The sequence below is a fragment of the Carassius carassius genome, chromosome 47, assembly GCF_963082965.1.
Source record: "Carassius carassius chromosome 47, fCarCar2.1, whole genome shotgun sequence".
NCBI classification, from domain to species: Eukaryota; Metazoa; Chordata; class Actinopteri; order Cypriniformes; family Cyprinidae; genus Carassius; species Carassius carassius.
The window spans coordinates 20,845,094-20,859,563 of NC_081801.1; the positions used below are offsets into that span (position 1 = coordinate 20,845,094).

At 35.9% G+C, this 14,470-nt stretch overlaps 2 protein-coding genes across 7 annotated transcripts; both read left to right on the forward strand.

Annotated features, from left to right (window-relative positions):
• The first annotated feature begins 1,576 nt into the window (after positions 1-1,576).
• Positions 1,577-4,709, forward strand: LOC132130490 (transmembrane gamma-carboxyglutamic acid protein 3). 2 transcript variants are annotated; one of them, XM_059542206.1, is made up of 4 exons: positions 1,577-1,641; positions 2,508-2,553; positions 3,127-3,287; positions 4,158-4,709. In XM_059542206.1, the coding sequence occupies exons 1-4, from the start codon at positions 1,579-1,581 to the stop codon at positions 4,707-4,709; spliced, it is 822 nt and encodes a 273-aa protein (XP_059398189.1). In that variant the 5' UTR covers positions 1,577-1,578. The 2 variants fall into 2 exon arrangements, with proteins under 2 accessions (XP_059398189.1, XP_059398190.1); XM_059542207.1 differs by having other exon boundaries at positions 1,596-1,641; positions 3,108-3,287.
• Positions 4,710-8,793: 4,084 nt separating this feature from the next.
• On the forward strand, positions 8,794-13,900 carry LOC132130791 (mitochondrial fission factor homolog B-like). 5 transcript variants are annotated; one of them, XM_059542602.1, is made up of 8 exons: positions 8,794-8,854; positions 9,262-9,468; positions 10,635-10,744; positions 11,004-11,101; positions 11,653-11,832; positions 12,181-12,246; positions 12,448-12,523; positions 13,639-13,900. In XM_059542602.1, the coding sequence occupies exons 2-8, from the start codon at positions 9,264-9,266 to the stop codon at positions 13,768-13,770; spliced, it is 867 nt and encodes a 288-aa protein (XP_059398585.1). In that variant the 5' UTR covers positions 8,794-8,854; positions 9,262-9,263; the 3' UTR covers positions 13,771-13,900. The 5 variants fall into 5 exon arrangements, with proteins under 5 accessions (XP_059398585.1, XP_059398584.1, XP_059398583.1 ...); XM_059542601.1 differs by lacking the exon at positions 8,794-8,854 and adding an exon at positions 8,861-9,033; XM_059542600.1 differs by lacking the exon at positions 8,794-8,854 and adding an exon at positions 8,861-9,010.
• The last annotated feature ends 570 nt before the right edge of the window (positions 13,901-14,470 follow it).

The following is a 14,470-nucleotide window of genomic DNA, read 5'->3' on the forward strand; positions in this document are numbered from 1 at the left end:
CTTTAAAAGAATATACTTTAATGTGAACTGAATGTAAATGTTTTCAGTCACGTTATTGCATGTCATTTACCATGAAATTCAATTGTTTTATAGTTTAAATGCATATTAACTGCAATTAGTTCAACTTAGGAGTGCTTTTTTGACTTACCTAAGTATATGTCATTTCATAATTACTTCTATTGTCATTGAAATATGGTTAAAGTGTACTACTGAATGTACTGGCAAGCACACTTTTGATATTTTTAACTGAAATGTGTATGTCACATATTTAAATGTATTTGTAACTGATGAAGTTGCAATTTAGTACATTTAAAATATATTAACTTTATATTAACACACTATAGTACAAAGTATGTGTTATAGAACAAAGTACTTTATATGTGTTATATTTCAGTTAACACAAAAATAAGGTTACTTCTTTAAAACATGATAAAAGATTAATAAAAAATAAATAGTAATTAAATAATTAATTAAAATTTAATTTCAAGTAAAACTTTTAATTTGACATTACTGAGTGCACTTTCTAAAACAAAAAATATAGTCATGAATCTGTAGTCCCTTTAGATTCGCTTAAGTGGCCTTTTCATTAATTTGATGTATTATCTGTTTGTTTGTTTTTTGCTTTTTTTAAATATACTTTTACAGTTTTATGTACACAAGTGGACAATCAATACAAGTATACAATTTTTGTTTTTTGTTTTTTTTTACACAAGGAAGACTGATTTTAAAACTGAGAGGCCCATTATCCATTACAGTCTCACATCATAACAGTACATCATGGGTTTTCAACAGGGGGTCTGTGACCTCTAGGGGGCCTATGACTGTACTGCAGGGTCCTACTTGGTCTGTGTAGCATATTATTGCTCAAACTAATTTTGTGAAAAAACGAAAATGAGCCTGTATTTTAATAAATCAAATATTAAATGCACTTTAGCTAAATAAGCTTATAAAATTATTAGCTTATTAATTAATTAATAAAAAGCACACAAGTGCCAGAGAAATTGGCTTCATTTTGCTATGTATAATTTATCTATTAAGGCCTACTGAAAATTTAAAACTGTTGTTGTAGACCAATATTAAGACATTTTAGAATGGTACAGCAATTTGGTTGTTACATTTAAATATGAGTTTAAAAGTCATTTTGCATGTGGCTTACTGAGTTTTAAAAAATCACAAAGCACCATCACAAGCGGCAAAACAGCGACGAGTGGTTCAGCATTGTGGGTAATGCTGTCTTTTAACTCAAGGCGTGGCATCGAAAGAGACCCCCGACTATATGCTAACTCTGTCATCCTCTTTTTCTAATTAAAGTGTCACTTGGTGGCACTCCGCATCCATGACGATAGGAATAAAACATTAATATCTGGGCATAAACATTCAAGGGTTTCTTGAAACTGTTTCGGAGAAGCGTAAACATGCGCGGAGACAGACTACATTACCCAGTTTATTTCTCCCCATTCCCCAAGAAGTATGACTTTGCGTTTACTAAACCAATAGTAAGATTTCATTGGACATTCGGGGGAAATCCGTGACTCCTATTGGTCCATCCGCGTGTTAATCAAACGGCACCCGTGACTCATGTGGGTGCTCCCTAGCTGGAAACAGGGATGGAATGGACTAGCAATTGCAACAGCCTTGAAGGTAGGCTTTATTATTATTTAGCATCTCTGAGTTACAAATATACACGTTATTTTGTTTTGTTCCATGGCAACTAAAAAAATCGCTGCGTTTATAAATACACGTCTATCATAAATATACAGTAATCGACCTGAGAGACCCTCTAAGGAGTACTGTCAGCTGCTATAGTCAAACTGAAAATGTGTCACTTATTAATATTTTATTCGCTTTTAATAAAGCTCTTTGCTTTTAGGAATGGCCTTAGGAAATGTAATTAGCCTACATTGAATTATTTTGTCAACATTTTCTAAAAACAATTGCACTTAGAGAGAGAGAAAAAAAATTATATATATATATATATATATATATATTGCATCTAGCATTTCAAGTATGCTATGTATGTCTGATTTTTCTTACTTGTGCTATCACCGTTATTTTTAAACTTTTTTAATTCTATTTATTCAAGTCTTTATTAAATGTGAAATTGCTGATATTTTATTTTCCATGTGCGGTAAAGCGATAGTAACTCGCGAATTAAATTAATTCGTTAAAGAGTGAGCTCGAGTGATATAAATTTAGCTCGCGCATCTCTCTGTCTACCCGCTCCGTTACTATGGGAACCTCCTCCCCCGCCCTCCTCCCTCCCCCATAAGCGTATTTTAGACGGGCAAGAGATTATGTAGATTTCTATAGTAAAGATGCCTTCTTTTTATGTCATAATTTAGAATATTGCAAGAAAAGCCAATGGCCTGGATTTCATATTTGATTCTCAGTTAATTTGTTTTGTCTGTCATTTGATAAAAACAAATGGCCACAAATACGATAACAACAAGTGTGCAACATAAGAAAACCTTGTTTAACCTTTTAAATGCATATTTTCTTCTCCCCAGGTCAAAATACTTCAAATTGAGTTCTCTTGTGGTAGTATGGCAGCAGGTAAGGACCAGATTTTAACAACTTCATCTTAAAACACTGAAGTTAGCATAGGGTCCATTCATATTTCTGTCTGATCTAAATATAGTGCAGCAGTTCTTGATACACCTTGTTAAATGACATAAAACTTTGATGTAATCGACGATGTGTCAAAGCTCTTTGGGTTCTTCGAGCCCTTCTTGAGCTGACTCATTTCAGCATTGAAATAGCCCATATTAAGGAAATAGATTTTTTAAATGCCTATTTTAAATCTGTCTATTTTCTAATTGCAAGTTATAGGTCTTATTGATTTTTTTAATTTTTTTCTGTGAAAAAAATTGTTTTGACTTAGTGAGATGCAGAATGATAAATGGATGGAAATGGTTGTCAGAATAATGATATAAAAGATTTTACTATCAGTAATTCCACATTTTATGGGAATGGCATAAAACCATTATGAGTATTTGTCAGGCCTGATCCATTGGCAAAGTCATGAACTGGCAAACATACATATATGTATACACATACACACACAGGAGCAAACAGAGAAACACCTTTGCCCCCATTAAAACATATAGATGTCTTACGATCTTTCAGCGTTCCTAAATGGCAAGGATGCAAACTCTCTCCTCAAACGTTTTCCACGGGCTAATGGCTTCCTGGAGGAGTTCCGGCCGGGCAACATTGAGAGGGAGTGTGCCGAGGAGAGCTGCAGCTTTGAGGAGGCCAATGAAGTGTTTGAAAATAAAGAGCGAACGGTAAATCCTGTCTTCATCTGCAAAAGAAGTAAAGATATTCTATTTCCCATGTTTTTTGTTTGTGGATGCAATTTAACAATAATAAGTCTATTGTACCATTATTTTGATTTGATGTGCTTTTATGAATACAGATTGTTCTAGTAAATCAGTTTCAGCAATTTGGTGGCTAATACAGTGTAGTTTTAGGGTGAAAAATATGTGTGAACAAGTACTTGCCAGATTTGGATGCTTTTATGTAAGAAATCGGCTGTCATAGAATTTGAGCCAGTCGCAAAGTTCTTAGGAACCGAAGCAATTACTCCACACGCTTTACCTACAAGCAAACATGACATACTAGATTTATAATTCATAAGTGGGTGTTTGTATTAGGTGTTACCTTTGGCACTTTTAGCCCTGTGGAGTTTACTAAAATAAACTCTCTTAAAACGCAAAAAAAAAAATTAAGTCATGAACATTTTTATTCAGTTCCTATTCCACTGTGTTTAATAGCATTCTGTGATGGAAATTAAAAAGGAATGTATATGATTTTTCTCACCTCTTTGAAATAAAATGCCCTAATGACTTATTTAGCTAGCATTTTATGAATCCCAAATATATACACATTGTTGTGATTTTCCAAGGTTGTTAATTGATGGTATATGCTTTTGTTGAAGACATTAACCAGAATTATTTTAACTTATTTTATAAATAATCAGGTTTAACAGCAGAATGTCAAAAAAAAATGGTGCAAAATATGGCAAAACTGTGGAATGGTATTCTGGTGGTGGTGGTGCGTGAATGCTAGTGAAAAGTATAAAACACAGAAGGCCACTGCATTTTAAAAGTTTCATTTGTGTAAGTGGCTTTAACCATTTATTCCTTCATTCATAGATGGAGTTCTGGAAAAACCGCAGCATCTACACAGTGAACAGTAATGCTGATTCTCGCTCGGAGCGGCCGGACGCTGTGTACATGGTGGTGCCCCTACTGGGCGTGGCTCTCCTCATCATCATCGCGCTCTTCCTCATCTGGCGCTGTCAACTGCAGAAGGCCACACGTCGGCGTCCGGCCTACACCCAGAACCGCTATCTGGCTAACCGTAACGCCCGCAGCCTCCCGCGCATCCTGGTGCACCGGGACCCTCCCTCGCATTCAGAGAACTCTCACTCCAATGACAGGCCCAGTGTGGTGGTCAGCAGTGCAGAGAGGGGCGGGGCTTCAGTCACGCCACAAGACGCCCATCATCATGCCAGCCACTCTCAGAACAATCGCTCCCTGTACGTGCAAGATTCGTCTTTGTCCGTGGCTTCCCACTTGTCTGGTGCAACCCCACCGCCTTCTTACGAGGAAGTTACCGGCCACTTAGAGAGCAGCAGCGATGAGACGACAGCCCCCTACAGTGATCCTCCACCCAAATATGAGGAGATAGTGCTAGAAAAGTGAGAGTTTTCATAAAAGAGGATACATATAGTGGTAACCAAACGTTAGGGATACACTGGTTCCCAAGCACTTATCCCAATGTGGCTCTCACTTCGAACAGAGTGTGCAGGCTATGTATGTGATGGTCTCCTTGTGTCGTTGATCGGTTTGTGGACTGCACTGGTAAACGTGGTTGTTTTTCAAGTCGCAAAGGGTCCTTCTACCTTCACGCTCATGTGGTCTTCTCACCATTTCCGTGTATCTTCACTCCTCCTTCAACCTCTCACACCGGCTGCCCTTCAGAAAGAAAAAGTATAGAAGTGAAGAAGAGATATATCCCTCATCGAGAGTTGCCAAGTTGTGCACTGCATGGTAAACACATCAGGCATCAAGCTTTAGAGCCTGCTAGGAATCGAAAGGAGCATTCATGTGGGAAAACAAGATGGTGTGCCAAATCTAATTGGTGTATCGAAGAAATGTTCAGACACGGAATATTTATAGAGTGTGCGTGCTGTCTTTTCTTGTGCTTATAAATTGATTTCATAGATTCCCTTACACTACGAATACTAATTCCTGTGAAATCTTATACCAGCAGTATCTCTGATCCATGCCAACGTCCTTAGTAATACATGTAAACTGTAACACTGATGGGAACAAAACAAATGCAAAATACTACGCCCAGATCACACATTTGTAAAACTGAAGGTGGCGATTACACCATCTTGTGGAAAATGCACTCAAAGGTATGCACACAGTTTGATTGTTTACAGACACATACACAAAAATTAACATAGAATGTAATGCCTTTGTTTCGTGTAGAGCTGGGCCTTTGAAACATGTAAGAGTAGTCAATTAAATAGTCTGCTCAGCTGCTTATTATTTTACGGTTATTGAGAGATTTTGCCTCAAACTCTGTGCTCACACAATCACTCTCCAAGACACTAATGCACAAAAACTCACACAAAAAACTGTTTGGGGCTCAATCATTGGATAGTACAACATTGCAGGCCCTTGATTTTCTTGTTTTGTTGTTCCCCCCATCGTTCTCAGACTGTTTACAATGTATTTTATTACTCTTTTCTTTTTTTTTACAGCATAAAAACTGTGTGAATTTGTAAAAAGCTTTCTGTGGCTTTTGACATCACCAGGTGCTAGTCTGTACTATAATGCTGCTTGTTCTCACCTTGTTTTCCTCCTCATCACTATCTCTCTGTGTTTAAGGCTTGTGCTCTAACTAGTCAGCCAAACTGCCCATCTATTACATGCAGCTGAATCATGTTTTCCAGCTCAGGTTTAAGCCAATGAACTGCTGCCATTGTAGTAAATGTGTAAATAATATCTCACACTGCCAACCTTTCAGTGACTTGTGCGGTCACATTTACCAGTGTTTTGTGAATTTTCGCGGGCAAAATGCAGTTATTTGCGTGAGGGCGTAAGATTGCCCTATGCAGATTTCACAACGTGTACAAGCTGGTCACTCTCTTTAGCCACACTGACCAAAGTAAAAGATGCTTGGTTTGAAAGTGACTTCTCTGTAAGCTGTGCTTCATATATCTACAGTATTGGCAATACACAAAGGACCTAGTTTTGCCCACAAAGTTTCACTAATGTGACCGCAATTTAGGAATATTGCTGTATCAATCCAATATAAATGTAAAAGTGACATTGCAAGGGGTCAGTGGGTTGTTGGGCAAAGCACTAAAACTTATGAAGCCTTAATATGATTGTGCTGAAATCACTGTAATTGCAAAAAGGGTTAGTACTTTAACATGACCAAATGCTTTGTATATATATATATATATATATATATATATATACACAAACACAGTATTTGAAAGATGCAGTGGGGAAGTGGGGTTTGACCTTGCTTCTGCTCAATGAAAACGGAGGAATTGCAAACTGCTTACTTGGCTTGGGGCTCGGCTCAAGTCTCTTGGGCCTCTTACTCCAGTCACAACAATCAATCCCACAATGCCCTGACAGACTGTCTTTTGCGACAGCACTGATAACGGCTGACACAGACTGCAGATCAGTTTCAGGCTTGGCTGCTGTTGAAAGACTGATAAGAGTATAGCATAGACAGCTCACTATAGCAGATGATGAGCATTTAGAGAAAGCAGCAGGTTTCTAAAGTAACACATTATGTCAGAGGTAGCAAGAACTGAAGATAATTTCAAGTGTGGTTTATCTTCGTGTTTATTTTAGACTAAGAGAGAACTGTGTGCGTGAAGAAATGTGTCAAGAGAATATGTGTGTGTATATGTGTTCGTATCTATGCCTGTTGCCAACACTCATGTTCCTGTCTAGCATATGTGCTAGTAAGAATGTGCCACAGAAGCCACAGGCTTTCGTTTATATGCTAAATACATGTGTTATATCCTAAACCAAAACATAATACACCACTGTTCTTCAAGCCAAATTGCATGATTTTTCATCATTCATGATATGTAATTTTTTTGTTCACTTGATCATATATATCATATATATATATAATTTAGTAATTTTTTCACTGTGGCTCTAACTGTCTTAGATCTGTTTTTGCTTGTTACAACAACTTTGCATTTATATTTAAAAAATTTTATGAACAGAAGCACTACTGGCATTTTAATTCATAACTATGACAAAATTCTACATTTGTGTATGTCTTGTATCAAATTTCCTTCATTTTAGGCATCATGGCAATTTCTATACCAAATGTATATAATATACACAAATATCCATTTAGTGTGAATATACAATGGATATCATTTGTCACATATAAGTCAGTTGCGTAAATAGTAAACTGATGCATGAATCGAGTTTTTAGTTTTATTATTATTATTTTTTGCTTTAGGAGTATTTCTTCATATTTAAACTTGAATATAATTAGGGAAAAAAATAATACAGCTCTGTGAGCTCAGTTTTATTCATGTTGAGTGCTTTGTGTTTTGACACACAAGCTTGTTAAAAGCATTAACTTACAATGAAGTATCTCACCCAAAGAAAATCGACATTAATTGCCCTTTAGTGCTTTTAATTAGGCTTTAAAAGCGTTTAATAGACCATTGTTTTTTAAAACAGCCCGAAGTATTTAGAGTCTTCCATAAAAATTATAAATAGATTTTTTTTAAGATTTAAGATTTGTCTCCTTATCAGAGCTTCCAATGAGATTTATATGTTTTAAAAAATTATGTCGTTCCTGTTGTGTCACAAACATCATATGCATCATTTCAATAAGTTTAAAATTAAAGTAAATATCTTCTTAATAAAATAGTTGTGATTAGAGAATATCACTGAGGTACTATTATAGTTTGTATAAACATTTTAAATTAGTTTAACATTTTTATATTTTCCATTTTCATTTTTCCATTTAATATTTTTATTAATTTCTGTAACATGTCTGTATAGTTTTATAGTGCATTCTATGTAGTTTTTAGTTTATTTTAGTACATTAGATTAACGAGCTGAAATATATTTTTTAATGGTTTTAGTTTTAGATAACTATAATAACCCTGTTAGAGAAACACTATTGTTTACATTTTGCTCAGATATATAGATTTATGGACACAACACGGTTTATATAGATAAAACATCTGTATTTGTTAAATAAAGGGAGATATTTTACTGTACTTCTGAGAAATATTTTCCTTTCCCTGAGATCACACTGTTAATTAAATGTTACAAGTGCCATTTTTTTTCTTTTTGTGAAAGCACTGATGTTCTTGGATAATAGTCTATTAAAGAACAAAAAATATATGTAAATATATGTGTCTGATTATTTTTTTAATCATTCGTTTATTTGTTGTTTTTACTAAGAATATGAATTTGCTAATGTTTTGTTATTTAAAGCAGATGTCAGCGATTAGTTTCCGAACAGGAAGGATTGTTTGGTCAACTGGTTTGCTTGGCCCGCTTCCCAAACTCACACCTAGTTTTTGATTGGCTAACGCTGCGGTCATTTTTTTGTTTTTATTCTCTTTTTTTTTTTTGTATGGGGCTGTCATAGGAACATGTTCCATTAATTTAATTACTATATTCAGAAGAGATATATTATGCTTAGTATTTAAAAACAGCTTTAAATATCTTTATTTTCAGCAGAAACGGACAGAAAATGTATGCAAATTGCACCGCCCACTTTTGGTCGCAGTCAAATGACGCCATGTACGTCAGTTGACGTGAGTTGCACGAAGGTGGGTCGCACAGCTTGTTGGAAGTTTAAAGAAGTGTTTTTATTGAGCCAAAACATCTAAACACTCTGTCTACTGTTTGTTAATTTATCGCTAGTAGATATTCAAAGATCTATGTGGAAAAAACAGACCAAACCGCTCAGTCCAAGCTGTCGATGTGTGTCAAATTTAGCTCGAGAGCTGTAAGTTGATCAACAGGTGTCTGTTTATTTCGGACCAGTGTGTTTCTGTAAATAGAAACGTGAAATGTCATTAGTGTATGATCTTGATTGCTTGTGGTAGCAAATAATGTTAACATTACTCGTCAAATTACTTTCAGTCCGTTTGTTTGTCTTACTCCCATAACGCAGCTTAACATTTGCTGTTGTGTCGTGCGGCCAGTCTAATTCCTTTTACTGGCATTATGGTAGTTATGGCATCTCCAGGGTATTTCGGTGATGGTCCTCCAATGCGCGAGCGTGACCCGTGCTTCACTGAAGTCATCAGCAAGAGGATGCGCGTGCCCGAGCGGCTGGGGGTCGGTCCAGCGGGTCACGAGCACGCACCTGCAGACCAAAGACCCGAAGAGCTGCATGCTGCCTACAGCATGCACATCCCTGACAGACTGGCCTTAACAGGTGGATTTCATATTGGTCATAATTCAGATTATGTTCAGCAATGATTTACGACTCAGATTTATGAATGTGCAGTTGCGTTTATTTGATCAAAAGTAAAAGCAGTGATGCACTTAAACGGTAAAAAAAAAGGTTAAGAAAAAAATAATACTTAATTCAGCAATGACAGTCAAAAGTGAAATAAATTTTAATCTTAAAAAAGATAAGTGTAAAATGATGTTCATTTAACATTATATACATTAATCCTAAAACAAGTATCAAAGTTTCCACAAGAATATAATATATATATTAAGTGTTTTGAGATGTTGCCACAGTTCTTTTTGAGTTTGAGTCTGTCTCAGGTTGTTCTGATTCTTATTCCAGACAGACTGAAGATGATGAGATCAGATCTCTGTGTGGAGCACTGACTGCTGTCAGACTCCTTGTGCAAACAAAAATCTCACTGGATTATTATAATTAATGGCAAAAATAATGTTTGGAAATGTAAACTGATATTTACTACTGACACACTACAGCAAAAAATAGAAATGACTGACTTAAAACCATTGAAAATACTAGTGGCCAAATACTTTTGCACAGTACTGTATATATTTTTGTTTTAGTATTGATGATGATAATATATTAATTGATCATATTTGAATGATTTCTGAAAGATCATGTAACATTGACATCTTATGGCTGGAGTAATCACTGGTCAAATTCAGCTTTGCCATCACAGGAATCAATTACATTTTAAAATAAAAAAATTACATTTAAATTACATGCTAAAAAAACAAAACAACTTATAAATTGTAATAGTATTTCATAATATTACTGCTTTCGTTGTTTTGATCAGATAAATGCAACCTTGAGCAAAAGACTTCTTTCAAAAACATGAAAAAAAAAATCATTGTGTATATAAGTAAATTTTAATTTAGGACCCCTAAATTTAACCCCCCCCCCCCCTTTTTTTTTGCGCTGAGCACTTTTTTGCACTTTGTAATAATAAAAAGATTGCAAGTATCTCGACATGTAAACCTTTTTTATTTAAATTTTTTTTTGGATATGCAGCAAATGAATTTCAAGTAGGTTTTTACTCTTTTTGGAAAATATAATTGATGGCTTGTTACATGTGGATTGAAGCAAGTGCAGTATCCTCTTTTTTTTTTTTTTTTTTTTTTTTTAAACAGATGCTCCTGATCTGAGTCCACGACCTCTCTTCACTAAACACACTTCTTCAATCTGGGACCTGAAGCATGGGTCCTGGGACAGGGAGGCGTTCAAGAGAGAGCCTGTCCAGGTAGTTTCACACAGCCACACGAAGCCAAACCTTTGACTAAATGGCAAAATGGATATAAATTGCAGCTTATTCTAGCAAATTTGTTTTGTTTTTATCTGACGTGTAGAGGAAAGTTTATATTATATTAATAATAGAATGGTGGTAAAATATTTAAAGGTTGTTGGAAAACTGTTAAGCCACTTAATATGTTGGTTAAATGTCAGTGAGGGTCATGAAGGGATTCATTCCAGTTCATGATATTTCTTGTAATGTCACACAGAGTCCACTGCGAAGAAGGTCTTATAGTGACCAGGCTTTTGGTCGAGCCCCAGCTGGAACCCCCACACACTCCAGACAAACACTCCGCTCCCAGCCTCCGTAAGTCCAGTTCCCTCGTTATAATGCTCTCATATACAAACATACAAAGAAGATGACAAATATTAATGACCAGAATGAAAGTATGCTATATGTGTGTGTGTTGAGATAAATAATTGTGATACATTTTTTTCAGGATTCGTTTCTGCTTTGTGACATTATAAATGTCTTTGCTGTGAAATAGACATTTCTTTATATTTTATTTGAAAAGAAAGATTTTTAATTAACTTTCTAAATGTATTTCATTGTCAACTACCATAATACAAAATTCCCTAGAATTTCCCCTGAGAATTACTACAGTATATATCCTTTTCATAGCCTTTATATAAACGTCTCACTACCACTGAACAGCCACTAGAGGGCAGGAGAGATTGATTGTTACATATGGTCGGTTCACGTCACCTTCTCGTCTAAATGAGAAGCTTATTTACCAGACGAGACTTTTATTTAAACAACCCCATATAAATGAAGACTGTCAGGTTTGTGTGTTACAGCTAGTGTCAGTCCTTAAATAACAGTGGTGCTCCTCTATATCCGTACCTCTCCCGCAATAGCTGCAGTATTGGACATTCACCAGTCGTACATACAGACCCATCCCCACCAAAGCCCCCAGGCCACCCCTCCATCCCACCCAACCTGCTGTCCCCTCAGAGCATGCTGTGGGCTGCCAAGGAGCTGGGCCAGCAGGCGTCTCAGAAACTCCTTCAGACCGTCACCAAAAAATACTCCTCCAGGTGACATAGATCATCATCTTTCACGCCCTGCCTGTCTCCTTCCTGTGGTTGTGGGCTCTAACTAACCTGGGATGTTCAGCTGTTTGCTTTGACCTTTAAATCCCTGTTGTTTCTGATGGAACTGGATCCGATTGTTTCCTGTCAGACACCTCTTATGCTTGCAAATTCATATCATTCATAATTCACTGCTATTGCTTTAACTGTGCAACTAACAAGCATCGTAAGCATCCTAAAACTGAGCTTTGAGCTTTTAGTTCGCCCTTTCTTTTCATTTTGAATGGAATTGATCGCAAAATCAATATTCAATGTGGATTGCTCTGGTTCCTGGTGTTTCTCGTGTGTTTTAAGGTTTGGTTACCCAGAAACCCGTCCCTCTCAGGCTGTGGAGGTTCAACCTGATCAAAGCAGGACAAGGTGACAGTGGCTCATACGGTTTCCATGCAGTCAATAAGAGCAGGCAAACATTTCCTGTTTAGTTGTAAATGTAGGGTTTTAGTCATGTGCTGAGGAAGTCGATTTCAGTTAATGAGTCGGTGATGTAAGGAAGGGTGCCATGTACGTTTCATTGGAAAGATTTTGAAGCCTTTGTTAAGATCTTTTTTTTTCCCCCAATAGTGCCTCGCAGGATTTCTGGCTCAGTCCTGAGGAGGACACAGGTACTGCTGTCGAGTTCATGGTGCTCCGCAGACAGGTGAGTGCTTGAAATTCACACAGACCACAAGTTCACAATGCATTCATTTGGGCTTAGGCTTTTTCTGTTCTCTTGCGTAGGTTAATTTTGTGTGTCAAGCATACCAGAAGTTTGTATTCCCAATACAAAATATATACAATATTTATTTAGATTGTATGAATAAAATGTATTTAATACAATCATTTACAAATCTGTAGTTGACAATGTTACATGGACTAACTGTTAACTTAGTAAGCTTACTTAACTCTCTTATGATGGTTCTCATTTGTTAGACACTTGGATAAATGCAACTAAATGAATAAAAAAGCAGCCAAAGTCTGTAATCAAACACTAAAACATTGACCGCTATTAATAAACCTGGTAATATTTTTGACATCTCCAGTCAGCTAGCTTTTAGTCAACAATGATTTTCTTAGCTGAGATTATAATGTTGCCAAATTGTTATTAGAATCATGTTTGGTAAAAAATTTAAAAAGACATTACCAAATGACAAAAAAACAAATGTACAATACAAGCAAATGAGCTGGATTTTTCCCCCCCCATAAAATATTTGTTGATCCACTTTTTAGTTTAAGTTTTTTGAGCAAATTAATAATTTTATATAGCAAGAACTCATTAAATTGATCAAAAGTGACAGTTAAGACATACAATGTTACAAAAAATAGTTCCAATGTTTTATTTTTCTATAAAAGTACAAAGAATCCTTAAAACAAAAAATATATATTTAACAGCAACTTTGATAAGAACCATTGTTCATAACTGAGCACTGAATCATCATATTATAGAATGATTTCTGAAGGATCATGTGTCACTGAAGTCTGGAGTAACAATGCTGGAAATTCAGCTTTGCATCACAGGAATAAATTACATTTTAAAATCTATTCAAATAGAAAACATTTTGTTTAAATTGTAATAATATTTCACAGTATTACTATTTTTACCATTCTGTATTTTGAACAAATAAACGCAGCCTTAGTGAACATGAGGCTTCCTTTAAAAATATATTTGATATATATAAATATATCTTCCAAACCCTGAACGTCTGAACAGTATGCAGTATATTAACATGGATCGTGTGGATCACACTGAGTGTTTCTTTGGTTTGACTGGTTCAGGTGGTGAAGATGAGCAGGAGGATAGCAGGGCTGGAGAGACAGAACACAGAGCACAAACAGACTGAGCTGGTGCTGTTCTCTCTGTTACTGTCTGCCTGTCTGATCAACGGCTGGCTGTGGATGCGCAGATGACGGCTCACACTCCGTAACACTACACTATTCAGACAGCACTACAAGAGCAGCACAGCTGGTTACTGGGAAGTGCATAGCCGCACATAGCTTTTATAGTGATTTACTAAATATGTTCTCTAGAAAATTATGGTTATGGTAAGTGGTTGGTTTTGGAGGACTGTCATCAGAATGAGGCGTGAATGACTGAACCATCCACTTGTATGTGCCGTGATCATGGTAGTGACATGACATGACTTGAGGGACTCGAGCATGTTTTTCTCCTCGTGAGTCATTCAGTAATGCAGTCTCTCTGGCTCTTCTGATCAGACTAGTAGCTAGTTTTTTTTTTTGCAAACTTAGTACATGCAAAAATAGTTTTTCTGCATGCTTTACAAGCAAGTATTTATGAAAGTATAAATATGGGTGTTTATATTAATATTTAATTTATGCATTTGAATAGCCTTCGGCCTGATGATGATGAATATTTAAAATAATAAAAATCTTAATTGGTCTCTGATGTCTCATTCTCTGTGTTAACATGTATTAAATATATCCACTAAATGTTCATTTACATGATGCCTGACAAAGAACAACTAAACGGTGCAAATGGATCTGTTTATTACAAAATTAAATTAACCAAGAAAAAAGTTATTTAAAAACGCTTTATACTATCAACCAAATGAGAAATGTAAAGCCTTATACGAAATCTGCATGAGATAAG